This window comes from Salmo trutta, chromosome 21 (genome assembly GCF_901001165.1).
Source record: "Salmo trutta chromosome 21, fSalTru1.1, whole genome shotgun sequence".
Lineage (NCBI taxonomy): Eukaryota > Metazoa > Chordata > Actinopteri > Salmoniformes > Salmonidae > Salmo > Salmo trutta.
Genome location: NC_042977.1, coordinates 33,230,174 through 33,246,493, shown reverse-complemented (window position 1 = coordinate 33,246,493; position 16,320 = coordinate 33,230,174). Strand labels below are relative to the sequence as shown.

Genomic DNA, 16,320 nt, shown 5'->3' with positions numbered 1-16,320 from the left:
GTATCTCTGACATTCATTATTTGGATTTGGGGTCTTTTGGCAACAGATTGTGGTAATGATTAAAAGCAAGCAATCTACAAAAATAGAAAGAAACTTTTTGGGTCTTTCAATGCTTTTTTGTATTGATGTACATTGAAACAAGCAACCACTTTCCCCAGTTACTTTTGTAACTACTGTACAGTAAATGGGAGTACTGATGTTTTTCTGTTATTTCCTTCACAGAAAAGCGGTCAAAGCGACATTAGTGTTACTGCCTCTGCTGGGGATCACCTACATGCTATTTTTTGTTAATCCCGGAGAGGACGACATCTCGCAAATAGTTTTTATTTATTTCAATTCATTTCTACAATCATTTCAGGTAAGATCATGGAGTATGTTCTTTACCAAGTTGTGCCCCTCTTTTCCCAAGAACACAAAAACCCTGAACCTTTATAAATCTGTGTCATTATCTTTGTAGCTTTAATATACTGTTAATTGAAGGTGTTCTAGGTTTTATAGCCTGTGGAAGAAGAACTATTTGTAGGCTACTATTGTAAGGCTTTGTAAACCTGGCCCTGGCTGCTTTATTGTCAAGTGTTCTGAGCTGTCAGGAGAATGTTTGTGGAGACATGTATGTGGGCGTGAGTTGTGCACAGTGGGTATTCTCAGTGTAAATCTTCCCTCCACAATGCAAGGCTGAGGGGGTGGGGAGAAGGTACTGTGTTAATGATGCTGAGTGAAGGGATGTGTCGAGGATTGGATGAGGGTCCATTTTATAACAGTTGTAGACTATTCTTATACAAATGTTATGAGAGGTTGTTCCATCCTGATTTAATACTCCTATAATTGCTCTGTATACTGTATAATTGAAATGGGAAATGTAAACAAGTTTGTGAATCATTCAATTGCTTTGTTGTTATTTCTATGCACTTTGTAAAATTAACTCAATTGGGAAGAAAATGTAATCTTCCACTTCTCAGAAAGCGGCATTTTGTTTACATTAATCACATTTTAATTCTGAAACAAATGCCTATTGCTAGCATACCTTGAGTGGAAGTCGGATTATCTGGACTCAGATTAAACACTATAAAATATCTGACCAATAGCTGATATTGTCCAATACTGTGCATCCCTATTTTAGTTAATTGATAAAGATAGCTCAATGAAAACAGATTGTACATACATTCTGTACTATACATTCTAACAGTGTTCTGTCTTCCTTTCCAGGGGTTCTTTGTTTCAGTATTCTACTGCTTTCTAAATGGCGAAGTGAGTCAACATTGATCTTTTCATGTGTGGGCATTGCCGTGTGTCAGATTGCTATGTAAAGGTCTGAGAGGCAGTAGACTTCTAGTCCTGAGACCCTTATTTCACCTCTATCATGGAACGCCATCCTTACCCTGCAGGCTATTTTTGAACAAACATTACTGTAGATGCTCTTTATTTTTCTAGACCTATTTCCCCCATCTTTCCCCCTTACTTTACTGAAGCATCATTGTTGAAAGTCATTAAGTGCCATGAAAAGGGTCATGAGTCATTCTGTAATATGGAAAAATGTGACTCCCTCCTGCTGCTGCTGCTACTGTTGTTCTCCACTTCCTTTAAAGAAGCTGTTATTGGTATACACACAAAACAAATACAAATTGTTTGAAGTCTACTGTGGCTACCTTGGAAACTATTTGATGTGAATCCTCATGTATCTGAAATGTATTGTTCTGTACTGTTTTGTAAAGATTTTTTTCTTGACGGTTATTCAAATGTCAATTTAAGTTAAAGGGATTTCCTGTGTCCTACATATTGTGCGTCCTAGATGCTTTGTGTGGGGATAGATGTAGTATACTGTAGGAGGGACAAAGAAACACTGGCTGCCCACCACTAATACAGTATTTCATTGTAATCTTTCAGGTGCGCTCAGCCACTAGGAAAAGATGGCATCGTTGGCAGGACAACCATGCCCTGAGAGTGCATGTGGCACGTGCCATGTCCATCCCAACCTCACCCACCAGGATCAGCTTCCACAGTATAAAACAGACCACAGCTGTTTGACCTGGATCGCCAAGTTCAAAGGTCACCTTTGGAAACGTCCCTTTTCTAGGGAAGACACTTGTCTTAAGGCATCTCTCCATAAATGTTGTCCATTTGCTTTATTTATTTTCCCCTCTGCATGAAGACAGAGACAGAGCACTTTGAGAAAGAGACCATTAGGATTTCCAGATTATAATACCATAACATGACGTCCTAGGACGTCACACAGAAGTCAGGACCATTCAAAACAGATGGGCAAGGTTGCCTCTCCAAATGAACATTGTGAAGTAATTGCAGAGTCTAAGTTGTACTGCCATTACATCAAGAGCTGTTGTCATACTATAGTATACCAGGTTATATTTTAATAGGTCAGGAAGGTTGACCTTTCAAGGCCCCGTGCTGAATGCTGATGAGGCAAAACAAAAGCAGTGTTAGTGTCAAAAGAGACCCTAATCACTGCCAGTACTGTACTGTACTAGTGGTATTTATATCCATAACCCTTCATTATTTCATATCTATGAGAGGGCAGAGATAATTTAAGCAGGATTGTGCTTTAACAGTGCGGGCACGAGATGCAATTGCATTCTGTGTCTGTTGCACACCAAGTTTGAGATGAGGTTAGAGGGATGTAATTATACTGTTAAATAAGGAAGTGATACCATTTGGTTTGTCATCAGCACCACTTTTATGAGCTGTCAAAATGTCACCCTAAGAGCTTTTCATTTGTATAAATGTTTTCAGGCTAATTCATTTTCAGATTGTTCCCTGCCAATCACTCTCAAACACTTTTGAACAGCATAACGTCAATGATGTGTTTTTCTCACTTCTGTATAAAAACCCTTAAGGCTACTCTAAATAAATCAAAGCGATCTTTCACTGGGTTCGAGTTCAGATTATATCCATTATCTAATGCAAATAATGGAGATGGGACTGTGATTCAGATACATTTATATGACACTTATTTCAAAAACTAAACACAGACTATTTTAGTGTCGCAGACCCTTATTTCAGTCCGCATAATGCCACAGCTGTCCCAAGTCAAGATACACTTTAATGTATAGTACATTAAATCCTTTCAATGTATTAAAATTATTTTATTATTTTCTCTATTTCAAATCCCAATGTGCTGCACTTAATCATTGTCAATGCTAAGCTGTTGTGTCCAGGAGCCAGAGAGAGATAGAGCCTGATGAGTTAGAGTTCCATTTGGCTTCCTTAATGCTTTGCCCAGCTCAGGTCAACATGCCAAGCCCTGCCCTGGTAGTGACTGACCGACCATCTGACCTGCATCCTCCTCTCTCTCCAGGCCCATTGCAGTGTCATACAAGTTCCAGGCACTTAGGCAAGCCTGGTTATTCAAGCTTCAGTAAGCAGTTCTGGGAAATAGAACAGTGGAACCCATGCACCCATGGAATTAACTTGGGATTTGGAATTGTAGAAATTGTGTAAATAGATGGCATGTTGGGGACAAACTCACTAATCTAGTGTGGAGGTATTTCTCTGATTTGGGTTGAAAAGCAAACTTCTTTGGTATCAATGATACATGCTTGTTACCTGACTAGTTGCCATGGAGATAATGATTATGGCAACAATCTTTCTCATTATTTTTGTTACTTTTGGAGTAGTAAGGAATACCGCTCCAATAAAACAATATCACATCTGTTGAGGTTTGCTGTTGTGAAAAGGGCTTAGAAATGGCTCAGTGACTACATCAGAAGTAATTATTGCTTTACACATTCTCCTGAAATTGAAATTGTACCCTAACCAGATTTATGTTGTACAAAAGTGAATAAAAATTACTTGACAAATGGTCTACAATTGCTTGTAGGGGAAGGTATCGTTTGATAGTTGCTGTGAACATTATTGATCTGTCATGACCATTAGAGTTTACATCCCTTGATTTCTCTATGTCTAATTTTCTGGAACAGTTGTCTATGTAGCAGTTCTCTGTGATATTTTCATACAAAATGTATATTTTCAGAATTGTGACTGAGTCCATATGCACAATAAATCTCTTGAATCAAAGTTTTCAAGCAAACAGTCCCAAGATATAAAACAGTCCCTATATAAATAGTCAATGTACTACGTAAATAACGGTCAGTATTTTGCTATTTTCTGGTCCTAAACCACTAAACACTGTTGGTTGAACATCATTTTGTTATTTATGTTTTGGAGGTGCCTCCAAGGTGAATGTTTATTTTGGAGAAGTTTTACTCAGATTTAGGGGTTCTAGTTTGAGAAGGTCTAAAAAGAAGAATATATCTTCAAAGAGTGCGATAAAACATGTATAAGCAAAATTTGTCGTTGTAATGTACATAAACTCTTTTAAAGTTTGTAATTAGTATTTGTACAAATGTTATGACGTAAATATGTTTTCTTCTATTATACTGTTGGAGTGAAAGTGATTCATTAAGAACATTCAGAGCATTCAGGTTACATGAATACCTAGGACCATCCAAAGCAATCATAGAAAGGCATGAATAACATTTTACTTCATCATCTCACAATCTCTTCATGTGCAGCTTAAATTGTACTTTCCATTATGTTTTTAGTCTATTAAATTCATTACAATTCTGCACATACAGTACATACTACAGTACTCCTATGAAAGTTAAAACACACCAAGCGAAATCCCCCCAACATTTTTCTTTGATTGAAACATGAAAATGGAGATTTAGTTGTTGCAATTTTTATATTATTTTATGAATATATAATGAATAGTTCATTCAAAATGACAAATTCACCAAAGATAACAGACACGTTATATGTTACCTTATATGTTTACTTGTTATCAGTGCACTTTCTCTGACCAAATCATTTATTTTTCATATTTTATACAGCTTCACCATTCTCTGATGTATTCTCGATTGAATAACTTATTAATGTACAGGAACGCATTTTGGCTGTATGTTGAAACACCAACGTTGCCTTTTAGAAAAATAAAAAAGTGTGTTTTTGTGGAAAGAAGAAAAACTGTGTTTCTACAGTAAATGTTGTACTGTGTATGATCGATATGCATTTATAAAAGTACATGTGGTAAAATCAACCTTCAGATTTGAAATAAATATTCTATTCAACTCTCTCAGGTTTGTAATGTCTGCTACCTGCAATCTTGTCCAGAATTTCCAGACATATTCATACTTATTCAATAAACAGTATTCACTGAGGAGACAATGAGGAGAAGGGATTGCATGTTGTGCATTTTATTCATTCTATTTCCTTATACCAATCCTTGATTTGGATTAGGATATTTTGGATCCAATAAAGGTTTGATAAAGGCTTGCCATCTCTAACTGCAGACTGCCATTAAAATGACTGAATAGAATACATATTTGAATGATGAAGGATGCTGGCTTCACCGCCAGTGTGGCAGGCTAGCCTTACATGCAGATGTTAGACCCATTGGGATTATCTCAAAATGGCCTAAGGAAGTGGTAGGTTATATAATATGATTGTGGATTGGATTTTATATTATTCTGACTTTGGTTGAACTGAGTGAAGTGGAGCAGAATAGGCTGCCTGTGCCCAGACCCCTCAGCACTCTACTTTGTGAGTTATACATTCCTAACAATTAGCTGTATCTCTTATTCAAGCCAATAAAGACTTGTTTTGAAAATGACTGCTCCTGTTGCAAGACAGGCGTATCAAAGGTGGATTGTGGATCTGATGTGCCCCCCAGGCTATAGCTCCAGATGCTACTGGGTCCTCCTCCATCAACTTGTAATGTTTCCCTCAAGTGCACTGTGACCATTTTCAGTCGCATTTCACCAGTCGTAAATTTAGCTAATGATAAATGTCGTAACTGCATGTAGAGTAGCTAGGTATCTTTTTTTATTAAATATATACTTTACTTAGTCATCATCATCTGATATAACTCTCACAAACTGCACTACATGAATATGACCTGTGTCCTTGACTTCCTTGAATCAGTGGAGCAAAGGGGCCTCAACTACGTGTCTCCATCAAAAATGAACATGATAATTCCGTCTACAATGTATAAATGTATAAATATATGTACAGTACCAGTCAAAAGTTTGGACACACCTACTCATTCAAGGGTTTTTCTTTATTTTTACTATTTTCTACATTGTAGAATGATAGTGAAGACATCAAAACGATGAAATAACGCATATGGAGTCATGTAGTACCCAAAATAAAAATATAATTTACATTTGAGATTCTTCAAAGTAGCCACCCTTTGTCTTGATGACAGCTTTGCACACTCTTGGCATTCCTCAACCAGCTTCACCTGGAATGCTTTTCCACCAGTCTTGAAGGACTTCCCACATATGCTGAGCACTTGTTGGCTGCTTTTCCTTCACTCTGCATTCCAACTCATCCCAAACCATCTCAATTGGGTTGAGGTTGGGTGTTAGTGGAGGCCAGGTCATCTGATGCAGCACTCCATCACTATCCTTGGTCAAATAGCCCTTACACAGCCTGGATGTGTGTTTTGGGTCATTGTCCTGTTGAAAAACAAATTATAGTCCCACTGAGCGCAAACCAGATGGGATGGCTACCGCATGGCAAGCGGTCCCGGAGCGCGAATTCTAGGTCCCAGAGGCTTCTAAACAGCTTCTACCCCCAAGCCATTAGACTACTGAACACCAAATCAAATGGCTACCAAGACTATTTGTTTTGCCACCCCCATCTTTTACACCTCTGTTACTCTCTGTTGTTATCATCTATGCATAGTCACTTTAATAACTCTACCCACATGTACATATGACCTCAACTAACCGGTGGTCCCACACATTGACTCTGTACCGGTACCCCCCTGTATATAGTCTCGCTATTGTTATTTTACTGCTGCCATTTAATTACTTGTTACTTTTATTTGTTATTCTTATACGGATTTAAAAAAAAATAAACTGCATTGTTGGTTAGGGGCTCATAAGTAAGCATTTTACTGTAAGGTAAAGTGAAACACCTGTTGTATTCGGCGCATGTGACTAATAAAATTTGATTTGATGGCATACTCATCAGACCAAAGGACAGATTTCCACTAGTTTAATATCCATTGCTTGTGTTTCTTGGCCCAAGCAAGTCTCTTCTTATTATTGGTGTCCTTTAGTAATGGTTTCTTTGCAGCAATTTGACCATGAAGGCCTGATTCACACAGTCTCAGAACAGTTGATGTTGAGATGAGTCTGTTATTTGAACTCTGTGAAGCATTTACTTGGGCTGCAATTTCTGATGTGCAGTTAACTCTAATGAACTTGTCCTCTGCAGCAGAGGTAACTCTGGGTCTTCCTTTCCTGTGGCGGTCCTCATGAGAGCCAGTTTCATCATAGCGCTTGACTGTTTTTGTGACTGCACTTGAAGAAACTTTAATTTCTGTATTTACTGACCTTCATATCTTAATGAAGTTCATTTCTCTTTACTTATTTGAGCTGTTCTTGCCGTAATATGGCCTTGGTCTTTTACCAAATAGGGCTATCTTCTGTATACCACCCATACCTTGTCACAACACAACTGATTGGCTCAACCACATTAAGAAGGAAGAAATTCCACAAATTAACTTTTAACAAGGCACACCTAACAAGGCACACCACACCTGTTAATTGAAATGCATTCCATGTATAAAATTGTAAAAATAAAGAAAAACCCTTGAAAGAGTAGGTGTGTCAAAACCTTTGACTGGTACTGTACATATCAAACAACTAATTACCAATGAAAATTAAGTTAACCTCCCTGCGATTTCATAGATCAATTTAAAGGGATGTCATGATTGCACATGGATTTTCTGCTCCAAATAACATCCACATAAATGTGACCACTCAGACCCCATTCATCCAAACGTTGTAGACACGCACAGCCACATACATGCATTAACATACACAAACATGCCTTCAATCTATAGTAGTTTATGATCATTGTTCTGTGGTAGTGGAAGGAGATTTTATAGTGGCAATTGTAAGAGGTTGTGATGATGATAGTATTTTAGCAGTACTATTGTAGTTATAGCTGTAAAAGTACAGTAGTACACTATACCTGCTATAGCGGTGTTTGTCATAGAACATTTCTTACAGAGGATGCATTCCAAAGTGCTTAAATAAAATTAAGAGACAAAATTAAGAAACAAATTAAGATAGTAAAACAGTAAAATAACAATGCACATGAGAGACATGCTATATTGCAGTATTTGTCTCAGTGTGCCTCCAGAGAACGACTGACGGGAACAGGTTTGTTTATCAAGTCATTCAGGCTTATTGACCCTCAGTGTCAGTTAGTCCCTCAAGCAGCATGTAGGGGTCTCCATGGGGTTGAGCCACAGGGTCTGGGGCTAAAACAACATGATTTGCTTACTGCTACAGCACATTAGGACAATGAGACCACTGTTCACTCTATTCTTCATAGAAGTCAGATATTCAACTTGGCAAACAATATGATCCACATGAAAGGTAAATAAGTTGCAGTCACGATGAAGCCGATATACTGAAATGGAAATATTTAAAAAGAAAAAAGGACAACATGTGGACACTGGTGACTGATGTATACTTACTGATCTGTAAATATCGAATCATCTTAAATCAGATTTGTAATACCATGTGATTATTGGATATTATCCTGCTGAAAACAATGAATCAAACAAACCAAACAGCCACTAAATGGTCTCTGGTTTTCAGACCACTGGCTTCATCTATTGGTTGGAGGTGAGAGGCCAATGAACCTACTGCAAACTGTAGGCTTATACACTACCCACTACAGTAATGTGTGGGATCTTTAAAAACGAAACAAAATTCTTCTTATAAAATGGCATGATTTTTTTGTTTAAAAATAATAGTAAATTCCGTTTTTGTATTCAATGATTGATTAGGTCTGCAACATGTTTTTCAGACAGTTATTTATCATTACCTGATGCAGGTCTGCCCTCTTGTGTCTGCAATCAGGCAAATCAAGTGCCATCATTCAGGTGCCACAATAGGTCGTGTGGTTTGATAAACCACAGAAAAGAAAAATGAAGACATAAAAAGGGGACCTTGTTCTACAGTATGTGGACACTGACAATAATCACCTCAGACATTTGTGATAACTTTAAGCAGAGTTATTCCTTTCAAGTGAAATTGTCTTAAGTAAAGCAAAGACAGACGAGACAGTAGAAGAACAGATACTTTGTGACCACATCCTTCATTACACATAGTGTGTGCCTGGACTGAGAATGTATGTGATAGAAATACTACAATGGCTACTGACCATGTGTGAATGACATATAGTACCTTACAGAACACACATGTCAAAAAAGGAGTCCACTCCTTTCTCCGTAAAAAACATAATTTGTATATGTCTTCAGCTCATGCAAAAGATTGTTCATAAACTTACCTTGATGCAGTAAGAAGAATTGTCATTTTTGATATATAAAGATGAAGGACCTCAGTATGGAGTTTGCCTGTTCCATTTAAGTTATATTTTTGGCAGTTTCTTTGAACGTATCACTGTGAGGTGTTTGTTTGGTACAGTATGTTAGTTAGACCAATAGCACCCTCTTTTGGTTGTAGGCTACATGAGGAAGCATTGACCATAGACCCCAATACAGGACATGTCACATGGCAAGAGAAATATGACAGGAAAATCAGTTACAATAGGTCAAATGAAAATTAGGAAGTAAAGTTGCACAATACCATAATAATGAATCATTCTGTTTAATTACAAGTTTTGATCCACAAATGAACAGTGGGGATATACAATAACATTTGTTATTTGAGTCAACATGAAGGGGAACGATAAAAAACAATGAACAGTTAGCTGAACGGTCCTGTCACGTGATGGAATAGCAATCCAACTTGGCACATAGGGATGAACACATGAGATGAGAGACATGGTGTGGACTTTACATAAACATATGAACAATCATCTGTCTTCAACTATCAGGTGTCTCGGCGGTGGCAACCTTTTTAAGATGCCATGACGTGTTTTACAAAAGCTGTGAAGAAAAATAGACAAGGGAATAGGTACGGAAATATTGATTGATTTAAAAGGTATGTTTTGGAATGTTTGGTCAAAGAGAGCAAGAAGAGGGTATCATTTCTTACCTTCGTAGTTTACACAGCCGTTGGCGTCCTCCTGGTTTGTCATGAGCTGCTCAACCTCATCCTCCTTCATCTTTTCACCTATAACCAATCAAACATACTGTTCAATTCTCTTTTTAGTTAAATAACATTTAAATTGAGTCTGCCCTAAAATCTTTATAGTCTACATTAGCTGTGTTCCATCCCGTATGTCATGTAGCTAACTCTTCTACCGTTGTCAATGGTCTGACAATAAAGAGTTGGCTACTTCCCATATAGGATGGGACCAGGCAAGGTCATACTATTTTAGACTGTATTATTGTATGCTATGTTAAAGATGTCTAAGGCCTTGGACTCACCCAGTGATGCCAGGACGTGCCTGAGCTCAGCGCCCATGACTGTGCCATCGCCCAGTTTGTCGAACACCCTCAGACCCTCAACAAAGTCCTCATATGTGCCGCGGTCCTTGGCTTTGCAAATGTGTTGGTGGATTGGCAGGAAGCTGTCGAAGTCCAGCATCTTTGTCGCCATTTCTGTGTATGAAACAACAAAATCAAATGTCATTGAAACCATCCACACTACCACCAATACAGGAGCTAGAGATGTAGAACATTAACTTAGATTGTATTAAAATAATACATATTCCATATATGATTAACCAAATTAGATTTCAAATATAAAAAGTTAATAATAGGTACATTTTAAAAGCTTATTGATAAAACATCATGGAAAGTCAACTGATCAACATATTTTATTTTATTGGTTTTAGAATCTCCCCAAAATAAAACTGATCATGGAATGTTGCATGGACTTACCCTCAGGCTTGGGCTTTCCAAGGACGTACATGATTTCTGCGTTGGTGGGGTTCTGCCCCAGTGCCCTGATCACATCACCACACTGTCCGTACGTGATCTTCATCTCATTGAGTGGTGTCCTGTCGAACAGCTGGAAAGCATCCTTGAAATCTGTGGAGAGAGCAACACAAAAGTGGCGTTGTGTTTCTAGATTATTTTCCGCTTGTCTGTCAGGGCCCTAAAAGCAGGCTGGTCTCACAGCATGCAAATCTCAATTTGAGTAGAGGAGGACATTTTCAAAAGACAATGATTTACTGTTGCTTTCTCTCAACACATCTCTTTCACTTTCATGTACTTCTGTCACATTCAGTGGTGGAAAAAGTACCCAACTGTCATACTTCAATAAAAGTAAAGATACCTTAATAGAAAACGACTCAAGTAAAAGTAAAAGTCACCCAGTAAAATTATACTTGAGTAAAAGTTTAAAAGTATTTGGTTTAAAATATACTTAAGTATCAAAAGTAAAAGTATAAATAATTTCAAATTCCTTATATTAAGCAAAACAGATGGCACCATGTGTTTGGTGAGTCCGCCAGATCAGAGGCAGTAGGGATGACCAGGGATGTTCGGTTGATAACTGTGTGAATTGGACTCTTTTCCTGTCCTGCTAAGCATTCAAAATGTAACAAGTACTTTTGGGTGTCAAGGAAATTGTATGGAGTAAAAAGTACAATATAGTGAAGTAAAAGTAAAAGTAGTCAAAAATATAAATAGTAAAGTACAGATACCCCCAAAAATGTACTTAAGTAGTACTTAAAGTATTTATACTTAAGTACTTTACACCACTGGTCACATTCATGTACTTCTGTCACATTACACTTTCATGTACTTCAGTCACACTACATGCTCATGTTCCAGACTAGATATACAAGTACTCATTGTGAAAATACAGTCAAACAAACTGTAACAACAATAATCTCAATCTTACCTTCAATTTGCTCAGGGGTGAATTCAAGCTGAAAGGAAAAGCAAAATCATTAAACACTATTTGGTGCAGGATGTGAATGTGAAGGGAAGTTTTAAAATGACCAACAATATAGACGTCAAAGTGAACTGCATGTTGTGAGCAACAGTGAAAATGACTTTGAAAAACTGAGGTCAAACACATAAAGTCTTGATAGTAGTTGTATCACCCTACTCTCCGTTATGACGCCCCCACTGTAGGTGTCCAGACAATATAGAGATTCCTCAGGCTCCAATTACACTCCACTTATTCTAGTTATTTAAAGCCAGGGCTTGGTCAGTGTCAATTTATGGCTGACCTTCAGACAGACACAGCCTCCTCACACATGCCTCCTGCTGACTGTTTTGATTGTGCACATGCCTTTGACCGACTGCTTTTCCTGTCTACGTTTTACACTTAACACGTTTTACACTTTTACACTTAACGCAAGATGATGTGTAAGACGGAGGTTACAAGTGTCATGCAAATGATTAAGTGACACTTCACCAGCATAGAGACAAAGTGCCCTATTAAAAGGGTAAGCATTTCACAGCTGATGAAGGAGGTCAGGGTTGAGTCACTTGAGTCCCTCTGGATGAACCTGAACGTAAAGTGAATGTGAAATGGAGGAGAAAAGGAGGAGAAGGACACTAAAATGGAATTGTGCTTCTCCCACATTTCTGGTTATCTGAATAACTTCAAAGGTCTAACCTAAAGCTGTATTAAAATCCAATTTATTTTAATTTGATATCCTTCATGTAAAGAGGATCACACCCTTCTTGGCGATTTTCCTATTGTGTGTGTTGGATTTGTTTCAGATATTCATAAATTAGTGTCAGATCTGTGGATATTTAGAGATCCCAGCCAACAGTGGAGCTATGCGAAAATATTTGAAAAACATATTTTTGCATGTTTTTAAATAAATGGCCTTGGTAAGATATATATGTATTTATCTTTGCACTTTTTTCCCCTTTCTTTTTTGCACAAAGCCAGCCAGCCTTTCGATTTGGGTGGTCTGCTGTGCATGGACATAAATTAAAATCACATTGTGTGGCTTTAACCTCACTACATTGTAATACAGCTGCTCCCTCAACCATGGAACATTTTTACCCACATAGAAGAGGCAGGAATAGCAAGAAACAAAGGTTGTCTCGTGTAAGCTAATATATACCAACTCAAACCTCCATCAAGTTCAAGCTACTTTGGCTTATGTACAAAACAATGTGACTTACAATGGTAAATAATAGTACAAAGATAGCTCAAGGCCTGTATTTGCATATCATTTAATTATCATTGTTGCTCTTCAATCTGTCATGCTACTGGTGTTGTCTTAACAATGTGGAAACGGCTGAACAGTAGGATTCCTATTTGAATGCACTGCACTGTTCACGTCACATGGTGTCTTTGATGTTCTTGAAAAACACAGATGACTATCGATGGAAGACCAAACTCTTGGTGCCATCTCCTTGAAAGGTCAGTTTTGCCCTCAAGTGGATATATGGCTTGATGTTGAGATTAAGGGTATTACATTTTTCTTATCAATTTTATGAATATGAAAAGAATGAAACCTCACCCATATGATAGTACAATTATGTCCTGTGTGATAGCCCAGTATCGATTGTAGCATCTAATAAACATATGATAAACAGCCTTTTTCAATCTTGAATAAATCCCTAATCATTTTAAACACATTTGAAGATAATGAATAATTGAAAACCATGTTTATGTTAATGTTTCCCATACAATCTAGACCACCATCCAACACTCACATCCAAAGCTCATCACATTTTCCCTATTCCCATCGTCACGCAAACCAAAGTGAAAATATGAGTTTTTCTGTACCACAACTTCTGCAGGGTTAAACTCCGGGATCTTGACGGGCTCAGGCTCTGGGGCCTTGGGTTTGGGTGCTTCTTTGGGCTCTTCCTTCTTCTTCGGCGCCATTGTGAGAACAGAGATGCACAACTAAGCACAGGAGCCACAGGAGGAACAACACTGCAGAGGATAACACTTTGGGTAGGGTCTGGGGCCCTTTATTCTGTCAGTCCAGGTGTCATCCTCACCCCCTCCCTGGCCCGCAGAGCTGCCAACAATAGTGAGTGTACTATAAAAGGCCATGCTTTGTGCTTCTATTTAAGACAGACTACAGGCTGCGGATGCACATCATCAAGATGCCTACTAATTTGGATCGAATTCCCCCGCCTGGGTGCTCATCCTTGAATCCAGCTATTTCTATCTAGTACTTCCCTGTGGCTCAGTTGGTAGAGCATGGTCTGTGCAACACCAGAGTTGTGGGTTCAATTCCCATGGGCCAGTACAAAAAAATAAATGTGTGAAATGAAATTCTCTGGATAAGAGTGTCTGCTAAATGACTAAAAGTGTAAAAAAATGTAAAATGTAGTCTGTTCAAGTGTGAATGCTAACTGTTCTTGTAGATGGTAGTTAGCATTGGCTTGCAAAACGACCTTTAACTTCCTTCATACTAAACACAAATAAATAAGAATGGTACAAGTTCACAAGTTTATCTGACTCTGGGGAAGTAGATAAAGGGCTTTATTGCCAAAACCCAGAACTTTCCCTTTAAGGGAAAATGATAGTGTTGTAACTGAAACTCTTTGTTCTACCAGTTACTGAGCTAAGGTGTTGAGGGGGGCATGTGATCATCTGAGAAGCAGACGGTGAATGCGACTCACATTATCCTGCCATAATAATATTGATAATACTCTGCAATTACTTTCCACTCAGATTGAATATTGCATAATGACTAATAAATTAGTGTTATCTGCCACGGATAGGACCGGAGGACATGTGTGTGGGCAAGCATGGTGGGTCTGTGAGATTATTATTTATTTATGGGACAGATGTTCCTATCTGCAGGGATTTGCAGAGCATTAGTGACAGTGTGGAGAGAGATTTGAATAGTGTCTCTGCTGGCAGTAGACCCAAAGGCATATTAATTGGTCTTGGGCTGGACTTTTCAGATGCTAGCTTATGGACCTGCTAATAAAAAATGGCTTGCTTGATCCATGACAAGACACTGTTGTCTCTTTCTGAACAGCTTGCCCCAGAGAAATCCACAGCACCGTGTATTTTCCCCTTCAGTTAACATGCAGGATCAATCTGATGGAATTATTGGTTAGTTTCACACTGACTGCTCAGCTTGCCTTGCACAAAAAGACAAGGAAGGAAACTGTTTCATTATAAGAGGATATTGAAATTCTGTGTTTCGTGATGCATACTGCTGACTATGGATAGAAAAATGGAGAGAAGAATATGGAAATAAGATCAGTGTCAGAGAAACAAAGCATAAACACAGCACACAATCCTCCAAATAATGACTGTGTCTAATATAATCAATGAACTACCAAGAACCTGCCAAGTAATGGTATCTTTATTTAATCCGAAGAAAGTGGTCTCCCATCCAATGTCTATATTAGTCCACATTGAATTGTTTGTTTCTGACAATGCTTGTGTCCTCTTGTCTGTATGCTACTGTACAAGGACTCCTACCTGGCAGCTGCTTTGTGGTTGTATTTCAAGACCCTGCAACTGATACAGTACTGTATGCCCATGTCCTGTGAAAAGTTGACAAATTGTTTGATTCATTAAATAAAGTTTATGGTGTGACCGATATAACCTAAATGAACTGGTCTTCCTTATGTACTTTTGTTTCCTAGAATATCACACAGGCATGTGACCAAGTTTGGATTGGTTCAACACCATCTCCTGAGCTTCCCAGTTTGCCACTTTTAACTTCCGATTGCTTCCTACTTCCAGATTGTCTTTGAATTGTTCCAACATTTGGCAAGTAAATACTGAATGAGCCTAGAGATTTCCTGTTTGTAATGATGAGTGCTCAAAGAGGGAATATAAATACTAAATGAGATGAGAGATTTCCTTTTCCTCCACTAAATGGTCACACAGGCAGCTAACAGCTTTACTCTGACAACAGGGTTATATGATCATTGAGAGTTTGGGACTATAAGGTTCTATCGGCATTTTAGTCAAAATTGAGTTATTGACATAGCCTTGTTCTGTTGAATGTTCTCTACCGATATAGTGCTCTAAATACCCCAATTCGTGTTGTTAAGTTCAAAAGAATACAATATAAAAATTGCTGACAACATTCCAACCAATGAGTATTCAGAACTTTAAAGCCAATCATCTCAGAATCATCTTTTTGCAGATAAAACTTTATAGTCCCAAACTCTCAATGTGTCAATCTGGGCTGAATGAAGTTAATCCATACAGGGGTTATTCAAGGCTACATCTCACTCTACCTGGAGAGCCTACCAATTAAAGGCAAAATAAAAGCTTATCAGGTAATAACTCTACAGATCCCTGTGTGAAAGAGGCAGGGTAGGCTTAAGGCCAGCAGTGCAGATTTCATTATCACAGTGTCACGATCGTCATAGGAAGGAGACCAAAGCGCAGCGTGGGTATCGTTCCACATCTTTTATTTTAATGTGAAACTTAGCAAAACAAACCATAAACTACAAACAAAACACAA

General features: G+C 38.1%; 2 protein-coding genes across 6 annotated transcripts in view; one reads left to right on the top strand and one right to left on the bottom strand.

Moving 5' to 3' along the window:
* LOC115157209 (corticotropin-releasing factor receptor 2) overlaps positions 1-5,086 on the top strand; it is an 80,125-nt gene extending 75,039 nt beyond the window's left edge. For all 5 annotated transcript variants that reach the window (XM_029705270.1, XM_029705272.1, XM_029705271.1 and 2 more), the window contains 3 exons: positions 223-358; positions 1,207-1,248; positions 1,885-5,086. In XM_029705270.1, coding sequence (XP_029561130.1) covers positions 223-358; positions 1,207-1,248; positions 1,885-2,025 — 319 coding nt within the window. In that variant the 3' untranslated portion in view covers positions 2,026-5,086. The remainder of the gene's footprint in view (positions 1-222; positions 359-1,206; positions 1,249-1,884) is intronic.
* A 4,545-nt stretch (positions 5,087-9,631) lies between these two features.
* Positions 9,632-13,845, bottom strand: LOC115157208 (myosin light chain 1, cardiac muscle). The gene is made up of 6 exons (XM_029705269.1): positions 13,653-13,845; positions 11,796-11,823; positions 10,829-10,978; positions 10,373-10,546; positions 10,038-10,115; positions 9,632-9,928 (listed from the first exon to the last, which is right to left on the bottom strand). Exons 1-6 carry the CDS (start codon positions 13,752-13,754, stop codon positions 9,900-9,902), a joined length of 561 nt encoding a protein of 186 aa, XP_029561129.1. The 5' UTR covers positions 13,755-13,845; the 3' UTR covers positions 9,632-9,899.
* Positions 13,846-16,320: the final 2,475 nt, after the last annotated feature.